This window comes from Staurois parvus, unplaced genomic scaffold (genome assembly GCF_062004578.1).
Source record: "Staurois parvus isolate SC_StPar_1 unplaced genomic scaffold, SC_StPar_1.0 ptg000671l, whole genome shotgun sequence".
Lineage (NCBI taxonomy): Eukaryota > Metazoa > Chordata > Amphibia > Anura > Ranidae > Staurois > Staurois parvus.
The window spans coordinates 3,827,422-3,848,121 of record NW_028318467.1 but is presented as its reverse complement, the minus strand read 5'-3'; the positions used below and the strand labels follow the sequence as shown (position 1 = coordinate 3,848,121).

At 43.6% G+C, this 20,700-nt stretch overlaps 1 protein-coding gene across 1 annotated transcript in view; it reads right to left on the bottom strand.

The window, feature by feature from the left end:
* Positions 1–20,700, bottom strand: part of SRPRA (SRP receptor subunit alpha) — a 34,145-nt gene that overhangs the window by 5,304 nt on the left and 8,141 nt on the right. The window contains exons 4-12 of the mRNA XM_089652113.1: positions 16,318–16,472; positions 15,095–15,251; positions 14,592–14,754; positions 12,828–12,946; positions 12,630–12,748; positions 9,190–9,276; positions 6,472–6,644; positions 6,115–6,328; positions 2,692–2,855 (exon numbers count right to left, since the gene is read on the bottom strand). Of these exons, the coding sequence (XP_089508239.1) occupies positions 2,692–2,855; positions 6,115–6,328; positions 6,472–6,644; positions 9,190–9,276; positions 12,630–12,748; positions 12,828–12,946; positions 14,592–14,754; positions 15,095–15,251; positions 16,318–16,472 (1,351 nt within the window). The remainder of the gene's footprint in view (positions 1–2,691; positions 2,856–6,114; positions 6,329–6,471; positions 6,645–9,189; positions 9,277–12,629; positions 12,749–12,827; positions 12,947–14,591; positions 14,755–15,094; positions 15,252–16,317; positions 16,473–20,700) is intronic.

The window sequence follows — 20,700 nt, the reverse complement described above, 5'->3', positions numbered from 1 at the left end:
AATATTTAATAAACATTCATAAAACAAAGAAAAGACAGTGGTATCCTACCAGTCATGGAGCATAGTCTGACAATCTGGGACTCAACAGAAAGAGGAGGTCCTGTTCCCAAGAGATTTTACCTCAAGTTGGACAAATCATCCTAATTCCCCTTCATGAAAAGTTATATTAAAGTAATAAAACTTCAGCATTTACTTAATAAAATGCTAACTTTGATCAGCTCCCTCTTCAGGCCTTCAATTTAGGCACTGGTGACCCACAGCCTATTGGGAAAGCTACATCAAGAGATGCTACAGGCAGATCTCAGAAATGAAATCTTGCTGATCTCACAGGATGTTGATTGTACATGTATAGGAGTTGTACACACACATACCTCCAAATCATGTGATTCAGGTGTTCCAATCACCTCCATGGCCACAGGTGTAGCCCCTAGACATGCAGACTGCTTCTACAAACATTTGTGAAAGAAAGGGTCGCTCTCAGGAGCTCAGTGAATCCAAGCGTGGTACCGTGATAGGTTGCCACCCATCCATGACATTTCCTTGCTGCTAAATATTTCACAGTCAGCTGTTAGTGGGATTATAACAAAGTGGAAGCAACTGGGAACAACAGCAACTCAGCCACCAAGTGCTAGGCCACGTAAAAATGATAGAGCGGGGTCAGAGCAGACCAACTGTCTGCAGAGTCAATAGCTAAAGACCTCCAAACTTCATGTGGCCTTCAGATTAGCACAACAGTGTGTAGAGAGCTTCATAGAATGGGTTTCCATGGCTGAGCAGCTGCAACCAAGCCTTACATCACCAAGTGCAATGCAAAGCGTCTGATGCAGTGGTGTAAAGCACGCCACCACTGGACTCTAGAGCAGTGGAGACGTGTTCTCTGGAGTGATGAATAGCACTTCTCTGGCAATCTGATGGCCATGTCTGGGTTCAACAGTTGCCAGGAGAAAGGTACCTGCCTGACTGCATTGTGCCAAGTGTAAAGTTTGGTGGAGGGGTTGGGCTTGGCCCCTTAGTTCCAGTGAAGGGAACTCGTTGTGGGAGCAGTTTGGGGACGGCCCCTTTCTGTTCCAACATGATTGCGCTCCAGTGCACAAAGCAAGGTCCATAAAAGGACATGGATGAGCGAGTTTAGGGTGGAGGAACTTGACTTGCCTGCATAGGTGTTCTATCGGGATGAGTCCTGACCTCATCCCGATAGAACACCTTTGGGATGAATTAGAGCGGAGATTGCGAGCCAGGCCTCCTCCCCCGACATCAGTGCCTGACCTCACAAATGTGCTTCTGGAAGAATGGTCAAACCTTCCCATAGACACCCTCCTAAACCTTGTGGACGGCCTTCCCAGAAGAGTTGAAGCTGTTATAGCTGCACAGGGCGGGGCCAACTCCATATTGAACCCTACAGACTAAGACTGGGATGCCATTAAAGTTCCTGTGCATGTAAAGGCATCCCAAGACTTTTGCCAATATAGTGTATGTTTATATTATGCACACACACAAATCATTTTTTGATTATGTATTTGCATTCTTTTAGACTCTGATAAGAAACTAGTCTGCCTATGTTAGGCCCCTCGTTACCGTAAACATTGAACTATAATATGAATGTAAAATTTCAAATGCGTCACATAAAGAGATCAGATATTTGGAAAGATGCTATGTATATTTTTATGTCAGTTCCCTGCTGCAACAATTATTAATTTTTAACCACTGATCAATAGAAGTGGAAATTTTATAGATGGCAATGTCTTTCCAACAGTGCAATCTCGTGAAATTTCACGATTACATTCCTGAGATCTGCCTGCTTCCTCTAGAGGTGTATCACCAGTGCCTACAGTGAAAACCCGGTAAATAGGAAGCTGATCAAAGCTGGTGCAATATGAATTATATGTTGCAGTTTTATATACTACTCAGAGGTGCATTAGGATGACTGACAAAGAATTGTCCAATTTGGGGCAAAAGGTCCACTTTAAAGCTGTACTCCCAGGAAAAAAACAACACTGTTTCTCACTCACCCCACCCACTCCTAATCAATCTCCCATATCCATCCATGACATCTCTTCCAGCGACTATAAGCTGCTCTCTGTTCAGCCAACCAGTCTTGTTGCCGCCCCATCACATTATGCCCTTCCCACAAAACTAGGTCCAGACCCCTTTGATGGTGTCGACATCACCAAGAAGCAACAGAGTAAGCTACCCTCCCACACTAGAGACCAAAAGAAAGAAGAACTGGGACTCAGGAGGTGAAATGACCATCATTTGAAGGAAGAAATGGTGGCATTACTTTTTATTTAAATACAAATTAAAGGTGGTGGATGGAATGGTTAAATAAAATATATATTTTTTACTGGAGTTACTTGCTAAAAATACTTTTAGATCAGTAACTGCTACATAAGCCATTTTGTAACTGGCTTTTAACCTTGTAAATGTGAGAGATGAGGATTTCCACACCTGCGCATTGTTTTCTCTAGTGGCTAGTTCATTGCTTTTATCCAGACATCACCACAGAACCTGTAGTTATTTTCAGGAATTGTCTGCAATTCCTTGTGTGTGGGTAGATCTCACATCTGTCCTTTAGGGAGGATGTGTTCTCCGATGGTCTTCTGTGCCATAGTGACAGCAGTAAAATTTTTTTCAACAGACAAAAAACACAGAGAGGAAGGAGGAGTTTCAGTTTATGCAGATTGTAGAACTCACCAGCTGGTCCACAGCCTCATTGCCAACCAGGGCCTCCCCAACGAACAGTACGAGGTCGGGCATATTGACAGCGATCAGCTTGGCCAGCGCAGTCATCAGAGGTGCATTGTCCTGCATGCGGCCCGCTGTGTCCACCAGCACCACATCAAAGCTCTGGTTCCGAGCTGAAAGCGCAGCAGAAAAGATTTGTTTATTTATCACAGGCATTTATATTGCTAAGAGAGTGCTTCCATTGATTTATTTAAAAATGGAGATGTGAGTTTCTGTCTATGGGATGTGGTGGATGGCTACATGCCTGTATTTTTAACATATCTGATTATTTTATTGGATTTTAAAATAAACTGGTGTCAAATGTGGTGCACGAGGATGGTAAGCCTTCTCTATTGTGTGTTTAATGCAGCCTCAATATCTGCCAGATCTATGGAAAGGTGCAAGGCCTTCAACGATTTTGTGACATCGATAGGACTAGATTAGTGAATGAGAAGATCATTTAATCCTGTGTCCTACCATTACCCTTCAACACTTGAGCACTGGTAGTGTGTTTGTATTACTTTTCCTCTGGGTTTAAGTTGTAAGCAACACCTGTACATAGGTCAGCTACAGTAAATGGCCAAAAGTTTGTGGACACATTATGACAGATGTGTTCATATTATCACATCTATATGAACTTGTTGGACATACCATTCTAAAACCATGGCCATTAACTAGTTGCCGACCGCCGATTGACGGCTGCACTGCGGCCAGCCAGTTCTGGGTGGACGTCCTCCCAGAACGTGCTCTCCTGCGCGCCCCCGGCAATCTGCGTTATCGCTGTATCCTACGGACACAGCTGATCACGTGATGTTGTAAAAGGCCAATCACAGCGGCCTTTTACCACGTGATCAGCCGTGTCCAATGACACGCTGATCACCGGCAAATGCAATTGCCGGTTCTTGCTGCACTTTCCTCAAGCTGTCATAGCGTGAGGAAAGTACTGCCGAGAACCGGCAGTTGTCAGAGCAGGGATCGACACCGATCATCAGGGCACTGATGATCGGTGCCCAGCAGTGCCACCCACCAGTTCCGCCCACAAGTGCCCAGCAGTTCCACCCACAAGTGCCGTCCATCAGTAACCAACAGTGCTAGCTCCTCAGTGCCGCCTATCCGTGCCGCCTCATTAGTGCTGCCTATCAGTGCAGCTTCATCAACGCACATCAGTGAAGGAGAAAAATTACCTGTCTGCAAAATTTTAAAATAGAAACAAAGAAACTTTTTTTATTCAAAATGTTTGCTCTTTTTTTTGTTTATAGCGCATAAAGTAAAAACACCCAGCAGCGTATTAAATGCCACCCAAAAGAAAGCTCTATTTGTGAGAAAAAAAGCGCTAAAAATTTCAAATGGGTATAATGTTGCATGACCGTGCAATTGTCATTCAAAGTGCAACGGCACTGAAAGCTGAAAATTGGCCTGGTAAGGAAGGGGGTATAAGTGCCCGGTAGGCAAGTGGTTAATATGGAGTATCTCCATTCCAGGAAGCACTGTAGTCCAAATCTTCCAAAAAGATGCTGCAGCACAGTGCAGGATTGTCCTCTCACAATATTTGGCTTGCCAAACATTGCCAGGAATCTCAGCAAAAGGCTGGTGACGGCACATTTGTCTAGGCATTGCTGGGGAAGGATAAAAGTATGTCATTTTTCTTCCAAAGTGTTTTTTTTTCTTTTTTGTGGTATAATGCAGTGTTTTAGCAAGGGGAAGGGGCCCACATTAAATAAGTGGACCTTGCTATTTTAGTGCAAATTTTTTTTTAAGTAGCAGCAGTTCACTTAATAGCTAATGATCACTGAGCATTGTAAGTAAGGTGAAGCTGTGTGTTCATGTTAAGCTAACCAATCAAGTCCTAGCACAAATCCTACTTTTTTTTATTTATTTATTTTTTACATATCCGTGACACATGATTAGATACTCAAGAGAAGAGTTTCACCTCAGCTGTGAACATTTACTCTGCCAGTGAACAAAATCTATTCCTTTCCTTTTGTAAATCAACACCAATGTTTGGCACCATGTCTCCCTTTATAGTTTTCTTAAAGTGGAATTCCACTCACCCTGTCAAAAAATAAAAGCAGCTACAAAAACTGTAGCTGCTGACTTTTAGAAAACAGCCATTTACCTGTCCCTTGGTCCCTCGGTGTGTCCCCCCGCAGCTCGTTTCACTGGCCGTCCTGTATTCCATGAGGCCGGCATCTTCAGTGTGGGCATCCACGAGTAGCGCTGCGCTTCCTGAATGGTCCTGTAGTCTTCTGGGACCTGTCATGTGTCCCAAAAGACTACACGGAGGGAGAGAGGAAGGACACCTTCCGCTTCCGATCATCTAGGTGATCGGACCGGAAGTGGGAGCGGATACCTGTCAAATTCGGGTACCCGCTCCCCAAAGGTGCCAATCCTTAATGGAAAGCGGAGGAGCAGCCCTTAAAGCAGAACTTCCCCTTTTGGGTGGAGTTCCGCTTTAAAGTGATTGTAAACTCTCTCATATACCTAGTGAAGTGACTGGCCTCACGTGATACACAGATATGAAACAAATACTCCTACATAAGCTGTACTTATTTATCTGCAGTCTTCACTACATCCATTCAAAAGGGTTGAATTGTGATACAATCCTTCATATTTTGAAAGTATCACAGAGCAGGGGGTGGAGAGCTGCAGTTAGAGAACATGTACACTGTATGAGAGCTGATTGGAAGAAAGGAACACCCCTCCCTTCACACACCACACAGGAACGAAGGAACTCGCAGCGCTGTGTTCTGAGTAGACAATTACGGTTGTAAAAGCTGGACGCTATGGAAACAAGATAGAATGAAGACTGATTTGAGCTTCGGTGCTGAAGAAGGATCTTATTTGTACCGTGGACAGCCCATAGAACTAATAGATTGATTTTGGAAGGGGTTAAAATGGCTAGGTCACTAGAAGCCCATGTGATGAAGCTGCGACGGTCATATTTTGGTCACACAATCAGAAGGGACAAATCACTGGAGAAGGAAATAAATGTTTGGGAAGATCAAAGAAACCAGGCGAAGAGGGAGACCAACTACTAGGTGATTGGACACATTGACTACAGCTGTGGGTTGGCACTAGAGGATCCTACAAGACTAGCACAAAGCAGATTTCTTTTTAGAGCTCTTATTCACCAAGTCGCTAAGACCCAGGCTTGGGTTGATGGCACTTATTATTGTTAATAATAATAACAATGCATCCTCTTAAGGCAGTACTGATATTTCCCATTCAATGTAAAGGATAACACAGGAGTATGTAGAGCCAGAATGATTCTACAATTATTCTATGACTCCTGCTTTGTTTTTATTTATTTTTCCAGCATGATAAAGGCTTTACAATTAAGAAGGGCTGTAGAGTTCCATAAACACTAAAACATTACCAGCATCAACAGCTTACCGTAAGATATGGCCTCCATGGCAATGCCAGCTGCGTCCTTGCCGTACCCCTTCTCATAGAGCTGCACCATGGTGCGCCCCTTGTGCTCTTCCGGAGGGTGCAAGGAATTAAGGCGTCTAGTGTGTGTGCGCAGTTGCTCCACCGCCCCGGCTCGGAATGTGTCACAAGCTGCTATGAGCACGCTAAAACCGTTCTCAATCAGCCAAAAGGAGATCTGTAGGTAGGAGAAGAGATGTCAGAGCGGAAGATTGTCACATCCAATAAGGATCAGGAGATGCCTAAACCATGGTCTACGGCGCTTTATCAGCAACACCACCAAGTGTATGCACTACCAGCCACTAGGAGAAGTTCACTTACTTTGGCCAGGTTGGTAGATTTCCCGACTCCGTTCACCCCACAGAAAGTGATGACATACGGGCGTCGCAGGCGCTGCGTTTCCATCACATCACGCAGGACATCCACACGACGCTTTGGCTGCAAGATCTGCACCAGGGAGTCCTGCAAGGCCTGCTTGACAGCTGAGGTCACAGCTACACAAACACACAGAGGGAATACATCATGGGTCAGCTTACTTGTGTCATACTATAAATGCCGCTTACAGCGCAACCCCTGGCAGATAGAAAATACACAAACTAACACCTCTGTATTAATTCATACATCATGGTTTTTTGTTTTAATACAAACAAAGCAAGTACCCAAATGTGACTTGGTATCAGCCTCTTGTAGTCCCTGTACAGCAGAGCTCAGACTGAGATTGAGAAGCAGCCCAAGGCGCCAATCAGTTGGCAGATGGAGCATGCTGGTAGGAGGAGTGAGCAGAATGACAAAGAGATGAGTTAATCAATTTGCAGTTTCAACTTTCATGTTCCAGTCATGGCCAGGGGAGGAACAAGACCTGTATGTGATACTGAACTGCAGCAGAAGAAAATCAGGTCTCCTGTCCTGCCACACAGGGCTGTGCAGTATAGCAGAGTTGTACAAATCTTTATACTAGATGGAGAGAAATACAACTTCCAAATATGTATCATCTGTGTATTTAGATGACTGCCTGGAGTTCAACCACAGCTTGCAAATATGAAAGTATAATGAAAAGGCAAAACTTTTTTTCTTTTGTTTTCGATATAGTGGAGAGGGATTAGAACCCGTCAGGTTTTACTGCTATCCGTGCCTTCCTTAGGGAGATTCATCCTATTTATCATCATCACTACGAGTGAAAGTAAAAGAAAACCCAAAAATTTTGGGTTGTCACCAGAACAGGAATAGAGGGGAAATCTTCTAATGGGGACATGATCCCAGGGATAACCAGGAATTTCGTAATTTTGGAGGGATTTCCTCACTTTCCGTTGTTTCCATGCGAAAGGAAGTGAAGTTTCCTTAAATGGGAAAAAAACTGACAGGGGTTATAACCCTAACTATCCAAACTGAAAAAAAAAGTTTCTTGCCTAAAATGGACAGAAACGGATGACATCGGTTTACATCCATTTATGTGAGCAAAACATGAGAAAGCTCAAACCTTTTCCTTTTTTTTTTTCTGCGGACATAAACAGACCCTGATATATGCATTTTCATATGCCCTCCCGTAGACATACATTGTATTTAAGTCTGGATCCATCTGAAAATTTTACAGAAACATCCATACTAAATGCTCGTGTGTTAAGGGACCTTTCACAGCCTATATCGTACTGTGACAGATCCAAAAACTGAACCGCAATGTACATCTATGGGGGGCGGAGACAAATGGACGTACATCCAACTACATTCGCTTACATCTGAGTTGGTTTATGTCCACAGAAAGAAAAGAACAGAAAAAAAAGGTTTGCGTTCTTTTGTGTTTGCAGACACAAATGGATGTCATTCAGTTACGTCAATTTAATTTATGTCTGGTTTTAGCTAAAAAGCATATTTTTTGTTTAGTTTTTTGTCAACTATGACTATTTTCTTCAACAAATAATGAAAAAAAATGGGAAAAAAACCAAAAAACAGATGTATACACGGATTTCAAAGGATTTTGTTTTCATGTTTAATTTTCTTTCAATCAGTTTTCACGATTGACACTCATATGAGAGGACCATATCATTTTACATTAAAGTGACTTCTAGTCAAATTTTTCTTTTTAAGTTTTTGATGGAAGGGGTCAGGAAACAAATAGAACAGCTACAACTTCAACACAATCCACAATCAGTCGTTATCAGATTGTGTGTGAATTTACCTTGCTTTCTGTGTGGCCACTAAAACAGGAAGCAAAAAGGGAAAAAAAATGGGGGAAACAAACAGGAATAAAAACACAACAGATGTTCTAACCCTTCCTCACTCCATCCAAAATAAAAGAAATGCAGCCACCACATCTAATGATTGGTAAGCTGCAACAGGTTTTCTCTTTTTTAGGCTTTTTCCTCCTCTGTTTCCACCTGGTGATCTGGTAAGTAACACACCGTGCTCCCGGAGCTGCACTTCGGGAGCACAGCAGAAAGCAGCATTGTCAATCTGCGGGGATGGAAGTGTTGGATGTACTAGCAGATTTAGATAAACTAAATGAAGAAACAAACTGAAGCCAAACTACAGCTCACACTGCAGTTACAGCAAAAGTATTTTGTATTTTTTTGGGGGGAGGGGGGGGGGGGGGGGGAATAAAAGGTTTTACAGGAATAAATAAAAGCTGATCATTGTAAGCACCCCTGTTCTTGATAAATGGCTTGTCTCAACACACTGATACATTTGCAGGAGACCTTGATCTGTTGAAAAATAACAGGCATACTGGCAGGATCACTAGGTAAATATAATAGAAAGAAAACCTAAAAGTAAAAAAAAAAAAACAAATTCTACCGAATGCAGCCACCGCATCTAGGAATTGGTAAGCTGCAATATAATAAACGTTTACTTTAGGGATTTATACCGCTTTAAAGTTACATACTGAACACATTAATGTGTGGGTGGGGGAGCTTTCCAGGAACCTTTAAAGCATGAAAGGATTATACGTTTTGCATTATAAAATGTATACATGAAGATCTGGAACTTCCGTTACAACTAAAATCTACACACTTTAGATATTTTATAGGTTAAATCGATGACACTTACTGGAGAATGTTCCCATCACTTTTCCTTCCAGTTTCTTTGCCACAGACTCACAGAGCTGCACTGCGATTTCAGCTGCCACGTTCTTGGCTGCAAGGGAATTACGGCAGGATCAGAACCACAACCAAGACACAATAACACAGTGCCATCTGGGCAAAGCAACAGCTTGTTTTAAACCGCTCTCCTTTCCTTTTCTTCACTCCCCTGCTGCAGCATCACCGGGAACTAAAAGGGAATACCGAGTACTTGTGATTATGGATGAGCATGTGTGAGCTTGGAGTTATTCAATCAAAGCTGTCACAAGCACTTCACAGCCCTATGTCAGCTGCAACTCAATGGACAGGCCTATTTTTTTTTCTTTTGAATTCTGATGCCTGAAGAGGCTAGGGTATGAATATAGTTGCATTAAAAAGGAAGGAGTGCATGAACGCTGAACTCTAGGGCTCTGCCTACACAGCAAGGGTCCGATGCTCGTTAATGCCTAGGGTATCGGTAGAAAGCACCTTTACTTACTTAATGCCACTTCCACAGACTTCCTCCGTGCCATGATAGGCCGCTGAAGCTTCTTCGTTCTGTCCATCACAGACACTTTGAAGTCATCAAGTACAACACAGGGCCAGCAGTCCTTCATTGTACATGAGGACACCAAAGGACTGCCCATAAGCTGGAGTGTTTGGGCAGAATAGTTGAGCAGCAGCTGTCAAGGCAGTGAGGAATGAAGCAAGTAAAAGTTGTTTTTCCTGGTACTACCCCAGGATTAAAGGAGCATTTAAATCCTTGCAGAGGGGTGAGCACCCCACTGCAAGGGATTTTGTTTTGCCCCCCCCCCGGGTTCAACTTTAAAGTGGACCTGTTGCTTTATCCAGTACAGTTTCAAAGTTTATGTCCAGCCAAAAACGTGTTCTATTCGTTTTATATGAAGTTGGGAAGGAGTAGAACCCCTGTTGGTTTTTAACTGCTATCCAAGACTCTGTTGGAGAGATTTTCCTTTATTTCCTGTCCTGGCAACAAGGGTCTCACCCATGTGAGGGAAAATCTCCATCAGTGACACAGGCAGAAATGCAATTGTGACAGGTGTTCTAAAAAAAAAAAAATAAAAAAAAAAAAAAAAAAAAAACACATTTTTATTTCTGTCTGTGTTACTATTAGACATTTTCCCTCACTTCCTGCCTGGAAAAATATTGTCGCAGAAAAGGAATAGAGGAGAAGTCTCTCTAACCAAGCCTTGAATAATATTTAAACCAGCAGGGGTTCTAACCCATCGCCACTCTTACAAACACTAAAAAAGTGTAAAGAAATGTATGGTTGGGCTTAAACTTTAAAGTGGTTGTAAAAGTTTCGTCTGTGCATAAAAAAGGTAAAAAAACCTTCTGTGTGCAGCTACCCTCGGCTCAGCCCCCGTATACTAACCTGAGCCTGATCTCAGTCCAGTGCTGTGCCAGACAGCAGAGGTTCTCTCCACTCTCTCTCTCCTCACTAGATATGGAGAAAGCAGCCAGAGCAATTGGCTCCTGCTGCTGTCAATCACAGCCTGTGAACAGAGAGCCCTACTGTAAGTATTTATGGAGTAAAAGGGAAAATAAAGAGTGCCCCCATATCAAGGGGGAGGAACCAGGAGCACCAGCAAGGGACCCCTAGAAGAGGATCAGGACTGCTCTGTCCAAAACCGTTGCACACAGCAGGTAAGTATAACATGTTTGTCATTTAAAAAAAAATAAAAAAAAAATGATGTATGTTTACAATAGCTTTAAAATGGACTATACCTATACATAAAAAGTAAGAAAGCTTAGTAAGCACCACTGTATTTTGTTTTACTAAACATGACTTTGCTGCCAAACTGGAATTACACCTACTTTATGTTTGGTTATATGTTCTCATTCACATAGCAGAACTTGGGAAACAAGGTAAGAAATGTTTTTTTCCCTGGGAGGTGGGGGTTTTTGCACCCACAGTTTTTAAAAACCCATTAGTGGCTTTCTCTTGCTGAGTAAGGTTCGCATGAGTTTGCGTCAGCCACTAGCACTCTTTTCTGTTGGCTATTGCTGCAGTGGATTGCCTTTCTCTTCAAGTAGCTCCCTTTGGCGCCCCCTCTCAGGTAAGCTATGCAAGGGCATAAAAAAAAAATAAACATTTAAAAAAAAGGAAGAGAGCAAAAACATATATAATAATAATAATAATAATAATAATAATAATAAGTATATAGGAGAAAATATTTTTATTGTTTTAAAGATGGCAACATCTTTTCATGTGAAGGATGTTTGGGCCTTACCAAACTTTCCAGAAGATCACACAGGATTGCATGAGCTGGAAGTATCTCACTGTTACTGTTCATTTTAGGTCCTCCAAGAGGCTCTTTGTCATTCTGACTGGGAAAAAATTAAGGGAAGGAAGCCACTGCCAGAACCATGGATAGCTGGATTGTGAAACTCAATAATAGACCGAGGGGCCTTGAGCTTCCTTCAGTGGTGACTGCTCACTCCACCAGGGTGGATGCAGCCTCCTGGGCAGCCCATTTGAGAGTATTCATGGAAACCATATGCAGAGCGGCATCATTGTCATCTCAACATACTTTCTTAAAACATTACAGAATAGACCCCGGTTCCTTGTCAACAGTAGACTTTGAAAGAAGGACTATACAGTCTTCTGTCACATTGTAAAAGTAGATCACTTTGTCAAGCAGTACCCACCCTGTCAGCTAGGTATTTATCACAGGTATGCTGCCATGTGGGCACCAGGAAAACTGTCTCAAATACTTACCGTAATTTTCCTTTCCTGGTGCCTATCTATGGCAGCATAAATGCCCAACCTATGCATGTCACTGGTCCTGAGGGAGTGGTTAAAAGGCAGAGCACTATCACAGGTATGCTGCCATGGATAGGTACCAGGAAAAGAAACTTACGGCAAGTATTTGATACAATTTTAAATTTTTTTGCTTTTGTATTGTTTTGGGTGGTGCCCTTAAAGTCCCAACCACAATTGGTTCTTTTTGGATTTCTAGATTGGGGATGTTGGCACCCCATAACATGCAACTATCCTAATATTTTTGCCATGACAAGTAGCATTTCAGAAGAAATGTATAGAATCTGTGTTTCTCTCATGACAGGTTTTCACTGCCCAGTCATGTGACCAATGTTAAGGTGATGCTACCAGAGGATCATAGGTAGGTGATGTTCTGATGGAGATGCAGTACTGGCTGAAAAGTGATCTTTCACACTAAGGGAGACCACATGATCAATGACACAAAACTGCTCATGTGACTGGAGAACATGTACTCGGTTACCCTTTGTTAAGTCCTATAGTTATATGGCCTCTCAGATGTTTGCTGCAAAAAAATCAATTGAAATGACCAAAATCTTATAAGTATACAAACATATAAACGCAATGAATCCATGACCAAAGATCAAAAAGGTATACATTTTATGGGCCATATCTGTTGCACGCACCTATGAGATGATCCTTCATCTTCTCCAGAACAGGCTCCATATCATCTAAACTCAGGCTCTTTGCCCCTACTAGGCCTTTCAGCATTCCAAACATTCCCCCAAAGCTGCTCTTCTTGGTGCTAAAAGAAACAGAGAGATGAAGGTCATCTAATATCACCTCACCTCACATTGGTTGTAAAAATTACTTGTCCACAGTACCTGGGCTTGGCAGGAGCTGTAGTGTTGGTTCTAACAGCAGGAACTTCTTCCTCTTCTTCCTCCTCACTGCTGCTTTCACACTCTACATCAGGGAGGTTCCCCACCATCCGGCCTGATCTCTGGAGGAACATGCAGAGGGCACATGACAATCATATTTATTCCATGCAGACATCAATTTTTAATAAGGCTATTTATTGTTGTATCCGATAAAAAAGGGTTACTAGCTAAAAATAGCATTCTTATTAGTGAAAATTATTCTACTTAATGTGTTTTCAATGCATTACACAAAAGAAGCAGCAATAGCTTTTTTTTTTATTTTTAAGTTCCCGTGTTCATTACCACACATTGAAGGTGGGAAGAAGATACCCCAAGGCTGAGGAGTCACCCAATGGAGGAGGGTTTTGCCCCCAAACAGGACATTTGTCCACAGTTCTGGAAGGTAGGAAGGCTCCTTAAGGGCTTAGGAGCTCTAGAGGTGGAGGAAGGTTTCCCTTGTGCTAAGAGGGTCATTCAACATAGGTAGGTTTCTCCCTACACACTGGAGGTGGGACAGCAAAAAAGGAAGGCTCCTCTAGGTTCAGGAGGTCACCTAACATAGGACAGTTCCCCGGCTGCAGGGGAAAAGCAATCTGGGCCAATTAATAAAACAAACACAAACATGGAGCAGCTGCCCAGAACAGCCAATTAGGTTTTCTCTTTTAACCACTAGCCTACAGGGCACTTATACCCCCTTCCTGCCCAGGCCAATTTCCAGCTTTCAGCGCTGTTGCAGGACAATTGCACGGTCATGCAACACTGTACCCATATGAAATTTTTATCATATTTTTGTGACAGATAGAGCTTTATTTTGGTGGTATTTAAATCACCTCTGGGTTTTTTATTTTTTCTTAAACCAAAAACCACTGAAAATTTTGAAAAAAAAAAGTTTTTTCTTAGTTTTTGTTATAAAATTTTGTAAAATAAGTGATTTTTCTCCTTCACTGATGTGCACTAATGAGGCTGCAGTGATGGGCACTGATGAGGAGGCACTGGTAGGTGGCACTGATGGGCATTGACAGGCATCACTGATGGACACTGAAAGGCAGCACATCAGTGTGGCACAGCATGTGGCATTGATGTGCACTGGTAGGCACTGAAATGTGGCATTGATGTGGCACTGGCAGGTGGCATGGATGAGCACTGACAGCTGGCACTGATGGACACTGACAGATGGCACTGCTGGGGCTACACAGATCATCAGGGCACACTGATCATCAGTGCCCTGATGATCAGTGTACATGTCCCCTCTGAGGGATGCCGATTACCGGCTGTTCTCTCCTCTGTCAGCACGACAGCTTGCGAGGAGAGAAATGCCGATAACCGGCATTTCCCCATTTACATGCGATCCGATTTACATGTGATCCGCTGTGGCCGATCGCCGCATGCTCCCGGAGCTGCCCATGCGTGGTTAGAATGGGAGGATGTCATATGACGTCCTCCCAGAACGAGAGAACCACCTTGCGCCCATCATTGTACTATATGGCGGGCAGGAGGCGGTTAAAAGAATCTAGGAAAAGTGATTGACTGCTATTTCAAATGTCAAGATGTCTTTGCCCTGATGCTTATATACAAGGCCCACTGAGTGAAGTGCAATTCGCTCTGCAGGAAGGTGAGTGGGCTCTCCGGCCTGCTCCATTGAGATGCAGAGGACTTGTAATGGAGTTACACCAACATCTGTGTTCTCTACTGAAGATAAAATGCTGCCTCTTGCATACATCCACTTACCAGGGCCGACAGGTCCTCATCAGGGACTGCTGGCTCCTCTGTATTGCCATTGATAGTGGGTTTGCTGAAGTCTAGCTCTTTGGCATTCACTGGCCCACCTGCCCACACTCGGGGCTTCTTCCCTTTTTCCTTTTCCTTTTGAGATTCGGGCTTTGGGGATTTGCTGCAAGAGAAAGAAATGAAAAGTCAGCTCTGTAGTCATACATAGTACATAATATATTCCAAGGACCTCTAACAGACAAGAGCTTTGTGCAGATCTATGCATAATAGAAACAAGGTCATTCTGAAGCTTTGCTCCATGTAGTGAGGTGTTTGTGACGGGTCTCAGACAGAATTAAGATGAGGAAATGAGGGGTGGTTTACAAGCGAACATTTTAAGGGTGCGTCTCTTGATTGCACAAGGAGTAGCAGCATGAAATACGGCACTTCCAGAATATATAAACACAGATAATGCATTTGCCTGCTCCACAGCAGCTATAAAGCAGATTTTCAGGTTCCCTCACCTTGCTTTATCTCCCCCCTTCATCATCTTCTTAAAGAACGCTTCGCGCTTCCTCTGCATGGCTTCATCCGAGGTCAGCTCCTCCTTCTCCGCAGGTACTGCCGGGGTGCCAGCTTTACCTGCTTTATTGGGTGGAGTGATCACTTCTGGTGCAGTGTCTGGAAAGAGAGAAAGCTCATCGTGACATGGTAATGGAAACCAGGAATGCCCCATCTACAGCTAGTTTAACACACATACTGATCTCCTTTCAACCAGACTGCCAAAAACCATTCCTACCTGTATTTCCACATGAATATCAAAGTGTATGAGAGCTGGCACTTGATACAAAGCGAGCTGGGAAGAAGTGTCTGGAGTGGAGAAGTAGGATATTTGCTTCTAATAATAAGGTGATTTGCTTACCTTACTTGGACATCCCAAAAGCTGGACCAGACCTATCTAATTGGGAACAGGCCCTTCACAGATAAAGAACTACTGGTAGGAATCTATCTCCATGCTGGATTGGGACTTCTGGGTCTTTCATCAAAAGAGTTCATGGCTAGCACAGAGACGTCTAGTTTCCAATCACCTCCATGGCCACAGGTGTATAAAATCAAGCACCTAGACATGCAGACTGCTTCTACAAACATTTGTGAAAGAATGGGTCGCTCTCAGGAGCTCAGTGACTCCAAGCGTGGTACTGTGATAGGTTGTCACTTGCAGTCCCACAAAACGTCCGTGCTGACGACGTGTGTGATGTCGATGGGTGCGAATATGCATTTTGGGGTGTGGCCCCCTTTGTCAAACCACCTGGGGATTGATAAAGCGGGACACACCCCAAAATGCATAACCACGGCCATCAACATCGCACATGTTGTAAGCATCACAGCCATTTTGTGGCCTGCAACACTTCCCTGCTGTCCACAGTGGTTCTCATTAATGTGATGTCCACACTCGGTCTGCTGCTTCTGCTGGCTTTTCCTGGTGTTCCCCCTGGTCAGCTTCCTGGTTCCTAGCACCTTACACCACCATCCATGCGGAGGAGCTTGCTAACCAATGACAACCTGGAAGATCGCCACCTGCTGGAGACTTATCGATACGCCTTTTAAATATGAGTGCATATTTGTTTTCCATTTCACAAATACGTTTTAATCAATGCTACACTTAGGTATTGGCACTTCCCTCCTTTTTTCTGTTTATACAGAGATCGTATTTTACTACAGAAAGCATTTCACTCTCATTACTTACTTTCCTTCCTTGAAGCCTTGTTTTTCTTGTTGTTCTCCTTGGTCTTGTCCCCTGGCTTCTCAATCATGGATTTCACCGTCTTCTTTGACTTCTCTGACTGTTCGAATGTCTTCATGGTGGCAGGGGGCCGAGCTTTTCTGCTCCCCTCTGCTTCCCTGTGGAGAAAACAAACAGTTACACTTGTCAAATATAATAATCACTGATCAAACATCACTGAGAAATGTATTCTCCATGAACACTGGTCACATTAAATATTGGGATAACAACTTTATATTCTTATTAGAGTGAATTATGCAATATTTTAAAAACATGTATAAAAAAGGCACATTTAACAGGATTATGCTGTCTATGTCATCAGTAGCTCTTATACCAATTGTAAAGTAAATCACAAGTGAGTCACCACCACCAATAAACATTGTACAATAAAGGTCAAAAATAAAGAATATTGTAGTCACAATTTTCAGAAACATCTGGTTAGTTTTTACTTTCAGTTTTTAGTTTCACTGAAGTACCAGAGTAGCTTTCCACCACAATCACACACTATTATACATGTATATAAAACGGACAAATTCCACAGTGCCATACAGGACAGAAGGAGCGCCCGATGTCCAGAAGAATGCAAGTTGGATGGTAGATTATTATTAATTACCATCCGACTTACTGTATTTTTCGCTCCATAAAACGCACCTAGGTTTTAGAGGAGGAAAACAAAGAAAAAAATATTCTGAACCAAATGGACTACCGACACACTACAGGAGATGACGACCAGAGACTGCCGACACACTACAGGAGATGACGACCAGAGACTGCCGACACACTACAGGATGACCAGAGACTGCCGACACACTACAGGAGATGACGACCAGAGACTGCCGACACACTACAGGACGACCAGAGACTGCCGACACACTACAGGAGATGACGACCAGAGACTGCCGACACAGTACAGGAGATGACGACCAGAGACTGCCGACACACTACAGGAGATGACGACCAGAGACTGCCGACACACTACAGGAGATGACGACCAGAGACTGCCGACACACTACAGGAGATGACGACCAGAGACTGCCGACACACTACAGGAGATGACGACCAGAGACTGCCGACACAGTACAGGAGGATGACCAGAGACTGCCGACACAGTACAGGAGGATGACCAGAGACTGCTGACACAGTACAGGAGGATGACCAGAGACTGCTGACACAGTACAGGAGGATGACCAGAGACTGTGGTCATTGGGGAGCGGAGGGGAGGCAGAGAGCGGGTACCCGAATTTGACAGGTACCCGCTCCCACTTCCATGCATTTGTGCTCCCTCCCCCTCTTCTAGGGCATGTGACAGGTCCCAGAAGACTCCCGGACCATTCACAAAAGCACAGCGCTTCTCGCGCATGCTCAGCGGGAACCCGGCTGTGAAGCCGCAAGCTGTCACAGCCGGGTGCCCACACTAAAGATGCCGGCGCCAGGGAGAGAAGACAGTGAGGTCACCGCTGGACCGAAGAACAGGTAGGACCGAGGAACAGGTTCTGCTGCACAGAAGAGAAGAGCAGCCGGCCCGGTATTCTAACACGGTGGTGGCGGTGGCGACGGGGGGGGATGGGTTAATACCGGGCTGGCTGCTCCATAAGACACACAGACAGGGGGGGGGGAAACAGTGCATCTTATGGAGCAAAAAATATGGTACATTCTTTTGGACATTGGGTGCTCCTTCTTTCCTATCATTCCAAGTTTACACGTGGATACGATCTTAAACAGGAGGTCCAGGCTCCCTAAAAATTTTAAATAGTCAGCAGCTAAAAATACTGTAGCTGCTGACTTTTACTATAAAAAGGACACTTTTGTGAGTCACGCTGCATGTTGAGATTGCTCTTGCAGTCTTCTGGTACCTGTTAAGCGTCCCAGAAGACTGTGGGGGGGAAAGGTAGTTTGGCCAAACTTCTGGAACAGTTTGCCGCAGTGAGCTGAGCCAGAGGTGGGAACAGGTGCCTGTCAAAACAAGGTACCTGCTCCCTATCCCCCCCCAAAAAAAGTTCCAAATGTGGCGGTGGGGAGGGAGGCAGACAAGCAGAGCTTCCCCTTTTGGGCTGAGCTCTGCTTTAAAGCTGTACCAGAAAGGCAGCATCCCAAACCCTAAGAGGGTTCACTGCCAGTATCCACCATTGGACACAACCTACTGGAAGGACAACCACCTACCCAACCACAACCAGTGACTGATCCAGTCAGCCCAGCGCAGTTCAGCACAAAAAAAAGATACAGTTCTATACAGAGAACACCAAACCATTCACATCAGTCTCAGCACCAGAGTAGCTTACACTCTAATGTCCCCCCGCAGTCATACACTATTACTATAGATCTATATAGTGCTGACATATTCTGCAGTGCTATACAGAGAACACTGAGCCAGTCCCAGCGTCAGAGGAGCTTACACTCCAATAACCCACCCGCAGTCAAACACTTATTTGCATAGCTCCAACATATTCACTGTGTGCTGTACAGACAACACCAAGCTAGTTACAAGATGCTCTACACCAGAGGAACTTACACTTCAATATCCCCACCGCAGTCACAGTGTTCTATTTACTGCAAGCCAAGCACTCAAGAATTCCCCCAGCTTTCCAGCATTGCAGACGGGATGAGTATGTATGCAGTGCGAAGGTTTACATTTAAAGTGTAAATAAAATATAGAGGGGATTTCCTTCACTTTGGAGAGATATCCTCTCACTTCCTGTTATATCTACAACAGGTACTTTTTTCAGTCAAGGCACCCTTTAAAATTATGGATAAATGTAAAAAACTATTCTAATAGTTTTCTATAACTCAGCAACATCCACACTTGTAGGACACCCAACATTAGAGGTGATTTATTCTTCCAAAGCAAATACACTTTTACACACTGGTACTGACTAGCATTCCAATGTTTCTCTTCTCCCTCAGTTCTTCTCCATCACTGAGGGGAGGATCAAACAAGGATGCTATGCAGGCAACCGAGATCCTCCTTATCAATTGATGATGTCATTGGTTGTGAGGACGCCAGCGGCTAGGTTGTAGTGGTGCACAATGAAAACCTGTGGCTTTGTGTAACTAAAAGGCAGGCTTGATCCACCCACTGGCATGTATACAGGTTTTGGGCAATTTTAAGACATTTTGCCAAGCCACACCCGAAAAAAACCTCAAGGCACCCTGGTTGAAAAAGGCTGGTCTACAGGACAAGAAATTGAGGAAGATCTCCTCAATGTCAAAAGAAGAAAGAAAATATTTGTGATTGGCGAGATATTCATTCTCTACTGTACCACAAAACAACATATTTTGACATTAGATACACTTAAAAGTTTCACAATGAATTTCACATGAACACATTAACTGCCTCCTGCCCACCCTATAGGGAAATGACGGACGGACGGGAGCTCCCCTGTTCTGGGAGGACGTCATGATGTCCTCCCACTCTAGCTGCGATCCCCTCTTGGGGGCGCACAGCAATCCCTAGGACACAGCGGATCACTAATCGCAGTGAAGCGCTGATGACGTAGGCATAAATCACAAACACAGCCCAGTATATAAAACAGCACAGTTAACCCTTTGATAGCCCCACATTAACCCCCTTCCTGCCCAGTGTCATTAGTACACTGTCGGTGCTTTTTATTAACACTGATCACTGTATTGGGGTCACTGGGGATGTCAGTGACACCAAGTCCGTTCCCCCCAGTGTCAGAATGCCCACCACAGTCTCGCTATAAGTTACTGATAGATGCCATTACTTGTAAAAACAAATTTTTTAAATTCCAGTATATATACACACACCGCCATTTGTGACCACTATAACTTTCACACAAACCAATTAATTTACACGTAGTGGGATTTGTTTTAGCAAAGACATGTAGCAGAATACACTTTGGTCTAAATTTATGCCGAAATATGATTTTTAAAATTTTTTTACTGGACATGTTTAATAGCAAAATTGTCGGTCTTTTTAATTTTATTTTTAATAGCGCAAAAAATGCACAGGCGATCAAATACCAAAAGAAAGCTCTATTTTTGGGGAAAAAAAAAAAAAAAAAGGACAAATTTCATTTGGGAGCAGCATTGCATGACTGCGCAATTGTTAGTTAAGTGTTCTTGCAAAGAACACTTGTTTTCTCACAAATATATTCTTATTCCGTTTCTTATTATAGCCAAATTTGCCACGCCTACTCCTCCCACAGTTTTTACACTACAAAGACAAGTAATATATCAAAACGTGCGGATTGTTCTCGATCGGATTGCTATTACTTTGTGGAACGTTTCGCCGAATCGTTCACGAAATATCGCGGTTTTTGTGGTGAAATTTTCCCATAGGAATGAATGGAGCAACTACAGTGGGAACTGACAAAGCTACAGTGTGGA